Here is a 16,781-nt window from a genome sequence, read left to right on the forward strand (position 1 = left end):
AATGGGCCAGGGTGGTGGGGGAACCCAGGAGAGACAAGGATGCTACTCCACTTCTAATAAATACGATGAAAGGAGGTGTTTGGAAAATGTTAATAGTTAGTTGACTCTATCCAGACCTCCCCTTCTGGATGCTGAGAAGGGATATTATTGACATTTGCAAAGATGAAAAGATTATCTCAGGGACTTGGGCTCCTCTTTAGTTTATTAGAATTCAGAACTGAAAAAAAAAAGTATCCCTTAAAGATGTACGCGTGATGGAATTCAAAATTCACAAAGGAGGCTGGACACAGATATTTTTCCTCCAAATGAGGAGATATAACTGATGTGAAAAGTATGAGGCTTAGTAATGGTCCTTCCTGCCCTGGCTCCCCTGATTATTTCGTTTTCTGGAAAACCGTAATTCCTTTGGTTATTTAAAAAAAAAAAAAAAGTCTGGGCATAATGATGCTCTGTAATCCCAGTGGCTGGGAGGCAAAAGCAGGAGGATCCCAAGTAAAAACCAGCCCAAGCAACTCAGCGAGAGCCTCAAAATAAAAAAAGGAGGGGGGATGTGGCTCAGTGGTTAAGCGCCCCTAGGTTCAATCCCTAGTACCAAAAAAAAAAAAAAAACCCTACTTTCTCACTAGATTATAAAGCAAGGGTTCAGGGAATATTTTTGGTTGTTTCTTTAGAAACTGGGAAAAGGGAAACAACAATAACACATTCTCTTTCAGAATCACAGCCACACACAAATAGCCACACGTTTACTTATACTTTCCTCTCAAGTTTCTAATACCGAATTAGCTTATGTTCTCTTTGGATAGGATGAGAAAGCCCCAGCCATATGCTATTCTCTAGGATCTTGCCAGACAAGTAATACAGATTAGCACGAGTTGCTAGCATTTACTGAGCTCTGGGACTTTGTAAACATTTTACAAATTATAACACCATTTCATTCTCACAGCATCCAATAAGTCCAATAGTAATTTCTATTTTCAGAGGGGTAAAATGACTCGCCCAAAGTCACAGTACCAACAAGTGGTGGAGCCAAAAATTATGGACAAAATTCTGACTCCATTGTCTACACTAACTAGCTTAAAGTCAGTGTCAGTTGAGCCCCGGAACCGAAACTTGGGTTTAGGTTCTGTCTTCAAATTCCACTGTATCCCATGTACCAGATGTTCTCAAATTTGGGGTCTCTCAGTATTTCTTCACTCTAATTATTGAGTACCCTAAAGTTTATAGAGGTATATTATCACTATTTGATGTACTAGAAATTAAGACAAAAATTTAAATATTAATCTATTTAAAATAATTTTTATAAAATAACTTTTCTAAAATAATTTTTTAAACCAGTGAGAAGAATGGCATTGCTTTATATTTTTGTAAATTAATGTCTGGTTTAAGGAAAAACTGTTTATCCCCCCAGTACTGGAATTGAACCAAGGGGCACTCTACCACTGGTCTACAGTCCCACTCCTTTTTATTTTTTTGAGATAAGGCCTTGTTAAATTACTGAAGCTGGACTCAAACTTGCGATTCTCCTGCCTCAGAATCTGAAATCATTGGGATTACAGATATGTGCCACCACTCCTGGCTAAAAAGGAGTATTTTAATAGTTTTTTTGGATAATTGTGGATCTGCACAAATGGTAGTTTCTTATAAGTGAATTGCAGTCAGGCCCAATGGTACACACCTGTAATCCCAGCAATTCATAAAACTGAGTTGAACTAGTGCTCAAGGCTAGCCTTGGTAACCTATCAAGACTCTATCACAAATTTTAAACAGGAGTGAGGCTCAGTGGCACACACCTATAATCCTAGAGGTGCGAGAACGTGAGGCAGGAGGATCTCAAGTTCAAAGCCAGCCTCAGCAACTTAGTGAGTCCCTTAAACAATGGAGGAAGATCTTGTCTCAAAATAAAAAAATAAAAGCTGGGCATGGTGGCATACATCAGTTAATCCCAGTGGCTCAGGAGGCTGAGGCAGGAGGATCAGTTCAAAGCTAGCAGAGCCTCTAAGCAACTCAGGGAAACCCTGCCTCTAAATAAAATATAGAGGGGGGAGGACTGCTGGGGATATGGCTCAGTGGTTAAGTGCCCCAGGCTCAATCCCTGGTACCAAAAAATAAATAACAGAAAAAGGGCTGAGATGTGGCTCAGTGGTTGAGCACCACTGGATTCAATCCATGATGCCAAAAAAAGCTGGAGAAGTAGCTTAACACTATCGTACTTGTCTAGCTTGACAAGGCCCTGATTCAATCTCCATTACTGCAAAAAGTGAGTTAGACACCTATAATCTCAACTACTCAGGAGGCAGAAGCTAAGGGAAAGGTTCATTAAGACCAGCCTGCCCCTCTCCAACTCAAAACTAAAAGAATGAGTTACACTGTGAAATCTGAAAATACATAAATAAATTTTTTGTATTCTGATACCATTAAAATCTATTGATCTAGCTAGTGGTGGTCACTTGTAATCCCAATTAATTAGAAGACTGACACAGAAGAATAGCAAGTTCAGCAATTTAACAAGACCCTGTCTCAAAATAAAAAAGGACTGGGGATGTAGCTCACTGGTTAAGTGTCTCTGGGTTCAACCTCCAGTACTAAAACAAACATAAAATTCACTGGCCTATCATCTTATACTTTGAATGGATCTTTTACTGATACATGATTTATGACAGTATATATTGGTCATTTGGAAAAAATCAGTTCACTAAACCATGCAAATCTTCCAAATTCCAAACACATTTAATTATACAATTTAAAAAATCATAATAGCTGGATGTCATCAGAAAAGTCTTTAAGTATTGGGACACTGTCAAACTCACAGTAGCAGATAAAAGTTTCTTAAAATTCTGTTTTCTTGAAAGGTCAAATTTTATCATTGGAAACAAATAATAACAATTGTTTTCCATGAAGTGAAAAGATTTCTTTTAAAAAAACTTTGTTAAACCAGGCATGGTGGTGCACACCTGTAATCCCAGCAACTCTGAAGCTGAGGTAGGAGGGTCTCAGTTTAAGACCAACCTCAGCTTCTTAACAAGGTCCTACGCAACTCAGCCAGACCCTGTCTCTTAAAAAAACGAGGTGGGGTGGGGTGCTGAGGATGTAGCTCAGTGGTTGAGCACTCCAGTTCAAACCATGGTACCAAAGAAAAAAAGAAAACTTTTGCTAAATACTTAAATCCAAACAGGCATAATTTGTCAAGGTTTTTTGTTATTTTTTTGTTTGTTTGTTTGTGGTACTAGGGATTGAACGCAGAGGTGCTCTACCATTTAACTACGTCTCAAATATTTTTATTCCTCATTTTGAGACAGGGTCTCACTAAATTGCTGAGACTAGCCTTTAATTCAAAATCCTCCTTCCTCTGCCTCCCGAGTCACTAGAATTACAAGCATGCAGCAGCACAGCACCCCACTTCAGTTGTATTGTGAATTAAAAATGTTTCATGAAGCTGGGCACAGTGGAATGTGCCTGTAATCCCAGTAACCTGAGAGCCTGAGGCAGGAGGATTGCAAATTTGAGGCCAACATATCAAGAATCTGTCTCAAAATTTAAATAAACCAACTAATACAGCACCCCTGGGTTCTAACCCCAGTAAACCATATATATATATATATATATATATATATATATATATATATATGCAAACCACATATCCATCAAAGAACTAGTGTCTGCAAAACATAACAAACTTAAAACTAGCCAGCGTGGTGGCACACACCTATAATCCCAGTGGCTCGGGAGCCTGAGGCCAGAGGATCGTGAGCCTGAGGCCAGAGGATCGCATGTTCAAAGCCAGCCTCAGCAACTTAGAAAGGCCCTAAGTAACTCAGTGAGACCCTGTCTCTAAATAAAATACAAAATAGGGTTGAGGATGTGGCTCAGTGGTTAAGTGCTCCTGGATTCATTCCCCAGTACAACAAACAAACAAAACCCCTCAAAACTAAATAATGAAAAGGCAAAATATGGAGCCTAAATCTTGGTTTCTAATACTATTCTTCAATAAAAGAAACCAGGACTCCTTGGAGAAATATACAATTTGGACACTAGAAAACAAAACATACAAGACGATGAGCCTGGAGCATCTTGTAGTTCCAGAAAGTGAAAAATAAACTGGGCATGGTGGTGCACACCTATAATCCCAGCAGCTCAGAAGGCTGAGGCAGGAGAATGGTGAGTTCAAGAATCTGTCTCAAAATGTAAATAAACAGACTAATACAGCACCCCTGGGTTCTAACCCCAGTGTATATATATATATAAATACTATATCATATATATATATATATATATATATATATATATATATATATATGATATTATATAAATACACACACACCACATATCCATCAAAGAGCTAGTATCTGCAAAACATAACAAGCCAGCTTCAGCAACTTAATGAGGCTCTAAGCAACTTAATGAGACCTTGTCTCTATATAAAAAAGAAAAAGGGTTAGGGATGTGGCTCAGTGGTTAAGCACTGCTGGGTTCAATTACTGGTAAATACCATCCCCTCCATAAAAAAAGAAAAAGTAAAAAATAAGAAGCAGACAATGTAGGAGTATAGCTTGCGCTCCCTTATCTATTCTACATCTGCAGATTCGACCAACTGCAAATTTAAAAGAAAAACTAACAAAAAAAACCCTGTGTACTGAACTTATATAGACTTTTTCTTGACATTATTTGACTATGTATGTCATAAGGATATAGGACCAACTAAAAGAGCTTCCAATGACAAAGCACAAAATAAATAAGGTAGGATTGTGTTATAATTCAGAGTATAAAATAAATATCCATGAGTCCATGTGTACATAAAACATATATATATAAAATAAATTTTCTTGCAAGGAAATTCCAAGTAATTTATGTATTCTACCTTCAATAAAGCAAAACATAACTTTCTACTCCTTAAGTGTGAGGCTGCAATCAGTGACTTTCCTCCAAAGAATATAGTCCTCAACCTATAATGGTTTGACTTTCAATTTTTCAACTTTGCAATGAAGTGATGTGAAATGCATTCATTAGAAAACCATACTTTTTTTTTTTAAAAAAAAGAGAGAGTGAGAGAGAGAATTTTTTAAGTTTTATTTTTTAGTTTTCGGCGGACACAACATCTTTGTTTGTATGTGGTGCTGAGGATCGAACCCGGGCCGCAGGCATGCCAGGCGAGCGCGCTACCGCTTGAGCCACATCCCCAGCCCAGAAAACCATACTTTGAATTCTGATCTTTTCCCAGGGTAGTGACATGGTGCACTCTCCCGATGCTGGACAGTGTTAGAACCTTAGCTGGGTCAGTGGTGGAATGCTTACCTAGCAGCATGAGGCGCTGTTTTGATCCCCAACACTACAAAAAAAGAGTGCCACAGCTCTCAGTGAGTCACATTTCTCCAAGGAGAAACAACTAATACACTACAGTGTTTAGTAGGTTAGATATGTATGTATTGTGGGCTTTATGCTATTTTCAATTTATGATGGATTTTTCAGGACATAATACCACTGTAAGTCAAGAAGCATCTGTAGTATGAAAAGGGAAGAAAAGTGTAATTTATAGTGGAGAAATATGACAAACACTACCTTAATCAGATGATAATGGTTAACAATAGTCTAACTCATGTTGACAGCATATACCCTTGAAATGCTGATGAGAAAGGCAAATCAACTCTCTAATCATCCTCCCTGAAACCCAAAGCTCTAGTTTAATAATGAGATAAATATCAGAAAAATCCCAACAGAGGGACAGTCTACTAATAAATACCTGACTAGTGTTCCTCAAAAATGTCAAATGTCATGTTTAAAAAATTAAACATGCAACTTCCATGCTACCCAAAAACAAGAAAAGCCAGAGAAACTGTCACAGCAAAAATGCCCTAAGGGGCCATGGTGATCAAATGCAATGTATCCTAGAAGGAATCTTGGAAGAAAAAAAAGGATAGGGGAAAATTAAGGAAATCTAAATAAAGCATAAACTTTAATAAGAGGGAAATGGATGAGGAGTGTATGCAAAACTCTCTACAATATAGCAATTTTTTTATAAATATGAACTACTCCAAAATTAAGTTTAGCCAGGCATGGTGGCACACCCTTGTAATCCTAAGGACTCAGGAAGCGACTCAGGAAGCTGAGGCATGGCTCAAGGACTGCAAGTTGGAAGCAAGCCTCGGCAACTTGAGACCCTATATAAAAAATAGAAAGGGTTAAGGGGGACAGTTCAGTGGTAGAGCACATATGGGTTCAATCCCCAATACCAAAAAAAATAATTAAAAGTTTATTAAAATAAATCCTGTTAGAAAATTGGAAAAGATTTCCACATAGTTCACAGAAGAGAATATGTTGAAGGCAAATGAGCATGTGAAAAGATGTTCAACACCATTAAGGAAATGCAAACTAAATTTCAATGAGCTAGTACTATATGCCTATCAGAATGGCTAAAATAAAAAATAGTGATGCCACCAAATACTGTCAAGGATTTAGAGAAAAACTCATGCATTGCTGGTGGGAATGTAAGATAGTACAGCTAATCTGGAAAAAAAATAGCAGTTTGTAAAAAATTAAACATGCAGCTACGATGCTACCCTAAATTGCACTCTTAGCCATTATTTCATTCCATAAGAAAAGGAAGTAACTGGGTATAGAAGCCCACAACTGTAAGCCCAGCATATCAGGAGGCTGAGGCAGGAGGGTCACAAGTTCGAGGCTAACCTTAGTTACTTAAAAAGATCCTGTTTCTAAATAAAAAAAATAACAAGAACAAGGTCTGAGGGCTGGGGTTGTGACTCAGTGGTAGAGTGCTCACCTAGCACATGTGAGGCACGGGATTTGATCCTTAGCAGCACATAAAAATAAACTACAACTAAAAAAAGACATTTTTTAAAAAGAACAAGTTCAGTGGTAGAGCACCCCTAGGTTCAATCCCCAGGTACTACCAAAAAAAAAAAAAAAGAGTGAGAAAAAAAAAGAAATGAAAACTTATGTTCACACAAAAACCTGTATGTAAATATACACAGCAGTTTCACTCATAATAGCCCCAAACTAGAAACAACCCAGACACCCAAATTATACCACCCAAACTGTGGTATAATCATTATTATACACAACTACTATTTAACAATAAAGAATTGACAAAGGAAACAACTTAGACAAATCTCAAGAGAATTCTGCTGAGTGAAAAAAGTCTCTAAATCAATATACTATATGATTCTACTTAGATAACATCCCTGAAATGACAAAATTTAAAGATGGAGAATAGGTAGTATTTGCTAGAATCTTAGAATTAGAGGGCGGATGGGTAAAGCATGGCTATAAAATGTCAACAGAATGGATAATTGTGGTCACGCAATTATCCACATTAGACTCCTGATTGTGACTTTGCAACAAAGTTTTACCACATATTACCAATGGAGAAAATTGGGTAAAGGGTACATGAAATCTTAGTATTATTTCTTAAAATTACATGAAGTATTTCTAAAAGGTTTTTTTTTTTTTATAATTTTAATATTTATTTTTTAGTTATCGGCGGACACAACATCTTTGTATGTGGTGCTGAGGATCGAACCCGGGCCACACGCATGCCAGGCAAGCGTGCTACCGCTTGAGCCACATCCCAGCCCCTCTAAAAGTTTTTTTAAAAATAGTTTTTTTTTAGTTGTAGATGGACACAATATCTGTATTTTATTTATTTATTTATTTATGTGGTGCTGAGGATTGAACCCAGTGCCTTACATATGTGAGGCAAGCGCCTACCACTGAGTTACAGCCCCAGCCCTAAATAAAAGTCTTAATTAAAAACAACTACAGTGCTGTTAGTTAAATTTGGATTTTAAAAAACAAGAAAATGATCTTTTAGTACAAATATGTACCAAACATTGCCTGAGTCATACTAATACTAGAAAACAATTCATTATTTATCTGAAATTCAAATTTTAACTAGAAATCCTGTACTTTGTCTGGCAACACTACTCTTGATTTTACCCAACAAGATAAAGTAATTACAAAATAAAGGACATTTAACATTGGTTGAAAGAAATTATATAATCACTTAAATTCACACTCTCAGCAGTTTACACTACCATGGAGTCACATCCCAAGCCCTTTTCATGCTTTTTTATATTTTAGTTTAAGATAGGGTCTCTCTATTGCTGAGGCCGGCCTGGAATTTTTTATCTTCCTGCCTCAGTCTCCCAATTAGCTGGGATTTCAGACATTACCACCAGGTGTGGCTGTGCCTCACATTTGATCATGACAAACATGTACACTATCTCGAATAGAAAAGTCATATAGAGGGGCTGGGGATGTGGCTCAAGCGGTAGCGCGCTCTCCTGGCATGCGTGAGGCCCGGGTTCGATCCTCAGCACCACATACAAACAAAGATGTTGTGTCCGCCGAAAACTAAAAAATAAATATTAAAAAAAAAAAAAAAGAAAAGTCATATAGAATATAAAAGCTTCCTGTTTTCACACAAGTTAAAATCATTCAGGTAATCTCCGCTTCTCTATTTCAGAATTAAAATATCTATCCATCCCTCCCCTACCAATACACAGGAAAGATTTTTAAAAAATAAAATAATAAGGATGGGGGGATGGAGCTCAGTGGTAGACTTCTTGCCTAGCACACATGAAGTCCTGAGTGTGATCCCCAGCACTGCAAAACAATGGAGAAATAAAAATAAAATGGAAGCCAGGCACAGGGTGCATGCCTGTAATCCCCGCAGCTCAGGAGGCTGAGGCAGGAGGATCGTGAGTTCAAAGCCAGCCTCAGCTACTTAACAAGGCCCTAAGCAACTCAGTGAGACCCTGTCTCTAAATAAAATATTTCAAAAGGGCTAGGGATGTGGATCAGTGGTTAAGCGCCTCTGGGTTCAATCCTCGATACCCTCCCCCTAAAAAAGGAAAGAAAAATTAATTATACAGAATCTCCCAGAAACAATTTTGGGTCTCCAGTGAAATAAAAATCACACTGTTAAAAAATCTAAAAACTAACAGACATCTGAGAAATACTTCTAATATGATAGAGACCTTAAAGTAAAAGGAACTACAGAGGAAATTTGTTACTCAGGAAGAAGAAACATCAAGAAATTATCATTAATATCCTCATAACTATAAAATGCTACTCCACAAACAGGAATAAAATCCCACAAAGAAAAAAAAAACTCTCAGGAGTTAAAAATATAATGGAAGAAACTTTATATTCAATGAAAAGCTGGAAGAAAAAAAAATGTGAATCTTCTAAAAAGTAAATGGGAGAAAAAAGAAAGGGAGTCTAAGAACCAGTTTTCTATGGTCCACAATCAAAATAATAGTGAGTCTAGAAATATTAACAGAGAAGATTGGGAAGAAGGGGAGGGGAGGGAAAATTAAAATCAAAATCAAGAAAATGTCATAGAATTTAAGGCATGAATTTCCAGAATGAAATATGCCCAACAAAAATGGATAAAAATAGACCTACACCAAAGCAACATTTTTAGAAATTTCAGAACAGAAGGGACAAAAAGCATGATACAAACTTCCAGACAAAAACTGGGTTTTATAACTGAGCTATATCCCCAGCCCGCTATTTTGTATTTTATTTAGAGACAGGGTCTCACTGAGTTGCTTAGCGCCTCAAGGTTGCTGAGACTAGCTTTAAACTTGCGATCTTCTTGCCTCAGACTCCCCAGCCTCTGGAATTACAGGTGAACACCACCATGCCCATCTTGGGTTTTAAGAGTCTTAACCCAATCAGTGTATTAATTCCTGATGGGATTAATCAAAGTGGAAAGGGTATGGCTAAAGGGTATATATTTTGTATCTGGAAAGCGGTGATCTGCTTCTTGATCACCATAATGTGAGCTGCTTCCCTCCACACCCTAATCTGCCATGATGTTCAGCCTCACCTCAAGTCCTGAGAAATGGAGCAAGCCTTCTATGGACTAAGACTAAACCATAAGCCCTCAAATAAACTTTTCCTCCTCTAAAATTGTTCTAGTCAGATCCTTTAGTCACAGCAGCAAAAAAGCTGACTAAAACCCTTCTCAACAGCAATTCTAGAAATCACAAGACATTAGATAATGTCTTTAAAATCCTTAAAATAATCATTTCCTATAATTTTATACCTAGCAGAAATATTAATCCAGGAGCAGGTTAGAACAGAGATCTTCAATTATGTAAGATCTAAAAAAAATTACTTCCCATGCACGCTTTTCCAGAAAGCTACTAGAGAATATGTTCTACCAAAATAAGGAATAAAATAAGAGAGAGACATGGGATACAGGAAACCAAAAGAGAAGACAAAGAAAATAAGTGAAGATTCCACGATATCTATATACACCAGGAACATACCAATCCTCCAATCAGAATGCTCCAGGATAGACTTCTTTAGGAATTTAAAATTGCTAAAATGTTTGAGCATCTTGAGAGAAGATTTAGACAACTGATGTAGAGTCTGAGGTCAGATCAATCGTAAATACATAAGCAAACAAAATAAAGACGACTAATAAATACAAGGAAAACGAGAAGTTGATCAGGAAAAGAAATCACGGTTTATTATATGAATAGGTTCTGGTTAGCATTTACATAGAAATAGTCAAACTATATTGAGAAGTGGGGAAGACAGACTAACGTGTGTGTAATAGAGGCAGATACATGAACCTAAATCCTCACCCTCTAAAACAGAAAAATCAGTAGAAAAGACCTAAATTGGTAAAACAAACAAACAAAAAAAGCAATACAATTGTGTTATTTAAAAATATGAACATACATTTTGAAAATGTATTTACATTTTGCATTTGAAAGTGGTTGGTTATCTGAACTGGGTGTGGTGGCACATATCTGTAATCCCAGGGGCTTGGGAGGCTGAGGCAGGATGATTGCTAATTCAAAGCCAGCCTCAACAACATAGTGAGGGCCTTAGGAACTTAGCAAGACCCTGTCTCAAAATAAAAAATAAGAGCTAGGGATGTGGCTCATCCCTCGGTTCAATCCCCATATCGAAAAAGAAAAAAAAGTGATTTTCTTTAGAGAAGGAAAAATAGGGATGCGATCAGGAGAATGATCCTTTTCACAGAAGAACTGACTCATCAAAATCTTAAAGTCTATGAACTAAGATAAACTCATAATTTAAAAAAAAAATTAAAAAGAAAAAGCTCCAACCTTTTTTTAATGCCAATTTTATCTGCATTCTTCAATTTTTAAAAATATTTTTGCTTACCTTTAACAGTATTATTTACAATAACCCACTAAGGAATTGTTTTCAAACCCCATTTTTTTAAAGCACTTTTAAAAATTCTAAGCCAACATACAGAGACAAACATAAACCATGCCCTAGATTCTTCATTTGGCTGATTTGTTTAAATGTTTACATTAACATCTATATTTGGAACAACTGTGGCTTATAATAAAGAAAACATAGCTGTGTTTATCATGCCAGCTCTGGGTAACTTAAGATTTTGACAAAAATGATCCCCAAAGTAATATAAATTAAGACACTTTTAAAAGTCTGAGCATGAAATTAAATAAAAAGATTTCAGTTTTAAGTCAATATTAAAAAAGTTGAACAAATTCTACGAATCATAAATACTATTTTCATCTTAAGTTCACTGTATTTTCTGTGACAGGTAATCAACTTAGTTTTCTTTGATATTGGTATTTATAATCATTTTAACATGGTTTATATCTTCTAAGTTTGTACCTATCCTGAATATCTTAATTATAATTAAAAATATAAATCCAAAAGTGACAGCTCTTCCTTAAGAATAATTCCAATTATTAAATGTAGAAGAAATAAGTGAAATAGAAAAGCACTGTTAGAACACCACAGTAGTAACTGCCACAAGCAAGATCTGCCAATGGATAGTAAAAGAAGTAGGCAAAAGTTTACGCAGACACAGGACATTTGCATAGTCTGAAGTATCTCTAGCAAATATTTAGTAATTACAAAGAAAAATATAGTATACAGTAGAGAATTCTAGCAGACATCACCTTAGCATAGTGATTGAAGTTAACACCACCAGAAATACATTACATCAAGTATCCTGTTAATGTACATTGTCACAGACTGGAAGACACTATGGAGACATGACAATTAAATGCAAGATGGGATCCTGGAATCAATCCTAGAATAAAGGGGCATTAATAAAAAGACTAATAAAAGTTACTTTTAATTCTCTATTTAATACCATGTAGCAAGGTTAATTTCTTAATTTTGACAAATGTTCTATGGTTTTTTAAGATGTCAACATAAGAAGAAGGTGGGTGAAGAGTATACAGGACCTGTAGTATTTTTACAACTCTTCTGTAGTCTAAAATCCCATCTCAAAAGTTTAAAAAAATAACTTGAAAAGATACACATGCATATGTGTATATTTGTGCATAATGTATGTATGTATGTGTGTGTGTGTATATATATATATGTAAAAATCAAGACTTTTTGGAAATTGTCATCTTGGGCACTCAGTAAATTAAATAGCAATAGCAAAGTTCCCTTTTGAATTAGTCACTGTACTGTTGGTAACTTGGCTTTAAGTTTCTCCACTTTCTAAAGTCTTAAGTATAATTTTCTAATTTTTACAAAAAAAGTCTGTTTTAAAACATTCCTGTATTAGGCCAAATATAAAAATCCTAGGATATAATTATCATCATATTATCCTGTAGAATCACTCATCCCAATCATAAGCTCCAGCCAATATTCAATATTTTTACTACATTTCATATCATCATTTAACATGTTTTTATTAGTTTACTTAGTTATGAATAGAGGAGTTGGCTGACAGATTTAGTATCATTAATAGGCTGGGCAGTCTAGGAAAAATATTATCACTTGGATCTCTTAAGAAACAGCTGGGGATGTAGTTCATTGGTAGAGCACTTATCTAGCATGTGCAAGGCCCTACACCCCCTAACACCCACCAAAAAAAAAAAAAAGAAAGAAAAAGCTATTTTCCTAAAAGCACATATAGTATACTAGAACTCAGATGTAAAAGTTATTTACCTAAATCTCTTCTATACAATAGCACATAGGTACCCAAACAAGGCCAGTTGAGACCCTTTCCATATGCTTTCTCTTAAATTGGGCTCTAAAATCAGTTAATAGTTACATATTTTCTGAAACAAACAAACAAACAAAAATCTATGAAATTTATCTAAGAAACAAAAGAACAAAATAATTTCCCACTCTATACATGATTTACTCCCTGAGCATCTCCTTTTCCCATCATTATTTTTAAATATAAATTGAGCTGAAATCTGCCCACAGGGATCTTATATAGCGAAACTGATAGCTTAGATGGAAAACAATATTTCAAAGGGCCTTGTGTCAAATAATCATATTTATTACTTTTTGGAGTCATTATTTATATTCATTATGGCATTGATTTTTCATCTTTATCTATCACAGGTTTTCTGTAGAAGCAGCAATAGTAAAAAGATAATTATACTTTGTTTTTTTTTTTTAAAGTAATTTTAAGTGGATCTTTATCCAAATACAATAAAAAAGAAAAATGTCCATAAACATTTAATTCTTGTATCAATGTCATTTCCAAATTCACCTTCCACTACTACTATGAAAAGTAGAAGTGTTAAGAACTCTAACTAAATGTGCTATACAAAAAAGGATGACAATTTACCTCAAGAATTCACTACACATTGCAATATATTCAAGTGATGAAAAGACATAAATCCATTCAGAATTGCCATATTATCTGGCTGTCAATATAGTCTTTTGAATAATTATATTAAACATATTACTACAAAACGTACCAAGAAGTAGAGAATAATACTATATTTGTGAACTGCAAATAATAAAACAGAAGTCCAAGAAGGCTAAAGTCTAAGCTGTAATTTACAATGAAGTGTCTACACTGAAACAGTCACAATGTACAAAAATGTTGACAAGTAATCCAGATGTTTACAAAAACAGATTCTGTTTGTCTCAGATTATATCCAGTTTCATCTGGTAGGTTTCTGATAGCCTGTTACATGAAATGTATTTCTCTCCTGCTGATAAGAAGCAGCTTAAAAATGTCCCCAAATTTCTTAAGAAGTGAGTCTACTTGGCAATATTAGTAATTCCAGTTTTCTATTACATTCATTCGTCTGAGAACTGAAAAATCTCGTAACTAAAGTGTTCTTCCATTCCTTTACCAACTTTTCAAGTTTTAAATTAAATCAAAGGAAATTTGGAATGTATTGCTTCTTGTCATCAACAGGCATTTCAAAAAGACAGTAACTAACCAAAATCAAGAGTTCTTTGGCCAAGTTATTAACAGGCTTCCACTTGGTTCTAAATCCTTTCATAATCCTTTTTTTTCTAATTTTTCCAGTATGGCCTGGATCTTACAAACAGCCTCTTTCCTGGCCTGCCGGACAGAGTCCTGGCCCCCAGTTTCAACAGAATCCAGTTCCAAAAGTTCCTTTGTTAGCATTTCTTCCAGAAGCCAGTATGCTTTGTCTGTCTTTTTTCCTACAAACTCTTCTACTTCTTGCTCAAGATACTGGACCTTCTCCAATACATGTATGATTTTTTTAATACTTGGAGGAGTACCTTCATCTGAAGATAAACATTCTTCAGGAAGATTATTACTCTGATCTTGATTACCAGGATGCTCATTGGTGGCATTACCATACAGTTGAGGCTCAGCACTATATTGGACTTGGGAATCCAAAAGGTCTGAATTATCATTGTTCATTGTCCCGGAGGATTCATACTGATGGACACTGCAAGGAAAGTTGTGCCGGTTCATGCCTTGATCTTGGCTATAGGGGTATGAGGAATCCTTAGGATGGGAGAATAAAAAGAGGAAAAAAGCTATTTTAATAAGAATCCATCAATGGTACAATTTTTTAGCGCACATCTTTCACCTGACCCAAAAGTACATTAAAAGAATTCCCTCCAATAAAACTGGACCACCTTTTTCAATAATTTGAGAAAAACACCATTTTAAGAAGATAAAAGGGAATGTCCTGTCACATAAAAAGCAAGAGAATTCCTGAATATAACAGAACAACCTTCCCTGAGGCACATTATCATCGTGAACACCTTACAATATATCTTACCACTTCACAATCCATCCAGTGACTTACTAAATAAGAATTAGACAGTTTTTCCCTTTAAAATTTAAAACCTCAAGATCTTAAAAAGGAAGCAGACATAAGCATATAATGTTCAAATCTATGGTTTAATTTAAAAGTATTAAACCATAGAAGCTAATACTATAGGTATTTCACGTCGGTTTTTATCTTCTATCTATAGATTATTTGTGGTTACAAAATGCAGTCTGATTATATTTAACATTTGGAAAGAATTACAACAAAGAGAAAATGAGCACTTTTATGTCTTTTAAAAATAGGATGTGTTGGGGCTGGGGATGTGGCTCAAATGGTGGCGCGCTCGCCTGGCATGCGTGCGGCCCGGGTTCGATCCTCAGCACCACATACAGGCAAAGATGTTGTGTCCGCCGAAAAATAAAAATGTTAAAAAAAAAAAAAAAATTAACATTTAAAAATAGGATGTGAGCCTAAAATGTCTTTAAAAAATAAAAGTCTTTGGAAGGCTAAAACAGCAGGATCAATCTTGGCAACTTAGTAAGGCCCTCAGCAACTATTGAGACCCTGTCTTAAAAAATAAGAAAGGTTGTGGCTCAGTGGTAGGTACTGGCTTCAATTCTCGGCACTGCATATAAATAAATGAATAAAATAAAGGTTCATCAACATCTAAAATTTTTTTTTAAATAAATAATAAAAAAGGCTGGGATGTGGCTCAGTGGTAAAGCACCTCTGGGTTTAATCCCCAGTACAAAATAAATAAATAAAGTCTTTGAGAGTATAAAAGAGGAAAGAATAGGCTGAAGTAAAGCTACAGGAAGTAGTCACCAAATTTTCATAATTAGTCCCCACAGACCAATGGAGAAAAGTTAAATCTTGAGTTTTTTTTTTAAATTTTTTTTTAGTTATAGATGGACACAATACCTTCATTTTATTTGTTTATTTTTATGTGGTGCCAGGGATCGAACCCAGTGCCTCACACATGCTAGGCAAGCACTCACCACTGAGCCCCACAACCTTGATCCCTTGAGCTTTCTTCATTACCCAGAGAGCAAAAGAAAAACACTTAAGTCTCCTACCTTGGACTGCTGGGGTGGTGGTGAAGGAGGTGGCTGAGGAGAGCCACTGCTAGGCCACGATGAAGTTGATTCAGTCATGTAGAGATTCCCAGGTGGTACTGAGGGCGCAGCTGAAGGCCAGGGGTAGCGGGTGCCTATCCCATAAGCACCAGGAGAAGCAGCCCATGCATCCTCTTGTGGTCGTACAGTTGGTCCTGACTGCTGAACACTACGATTACCATCCCCATAAGGATAATGGGGCAGGGTCATTCCAGGGTTCTAGATTGAGAGGAAAAAATATGCTGGTCATTTCTAAAAAAACTAAAAGTAATGAAAATATTATTGGCAAATTCTAGGAAGCTAGGAACTCTAATTAGTTGCCATAATTACTACAGGCCTGAAAAAAACCTGTTCCAGTTATACCGAGGAAAGATTTGGTGATGATCAAACTAGAAAGAATAAGGCCTAAAATTCAATTACTGAATAGTATAAATCTGTCCATAGACACTATAATCAAATGATCCCATGTTATAAGGAAGCACAAATAAAGATATATTAGAAATCCTCTTAAAGTGAACAGAGAAATAAACATGGTATCATTCATAAAATATTTAAAAATATAAATCTAATAGCACACCAAAAAAAGGTTAAAACTAGGAAACTTTTAAACAATTCTCTAAAAATTTATTTTGCCAGGCACAATGGCACACCTAGAATTCCAGCAACTTAGGAA

At 35.8% G+C, this 16,781-nt stretch overlaps 1 protein-coding gene across 1 annotated transcript in view; it reads right to left on the reverse strand.

The window, feature by feature from the left end:
• Positions 1–10,469: 10,469 nt before the first annotated feature.
• Positions 10,470–16,781, reverse strand: part of Bag4 (BAG cochaperone 4) — a 30,212-nt gene continuing 23,900 nt past the window's right edge. The window contains exons 4-5 of the mRNA XM_046463868.2: positions 16,070–16,327; positions 10,470–14,722 (exon numbers count right to left, since the gene is read on the reverse strand). Of these exons, the coding sequence (XP_046319824.1) occupies positions 14,240–14,722; positions 16,070–16,327 (741 nt within the window). The 3' untranslated portion in view covers positions 10,470–14,239. The remainder of the gene's footprint in view (positions 14,723–16,069; positions 16,328–16,781) is intronic.

Source organism: Marmota monax, unplaced genomic scaffold, assembly GCF_021218885.2.
Source record: "Marmota monax isolate L192 unplaced genomic scaffold, Marmota_monax_Labrador192_F-V1.1 WCK01_AAM20220418_F8-fsc00224, whole genome shotgun sequence".
Taxonomy (NCBI): domain Eukaryota; kingdom Metazoa; phylum Chordata; class Mammalia; order Rodentia; family Sciuridae; genus Marmota; species Marmota monax.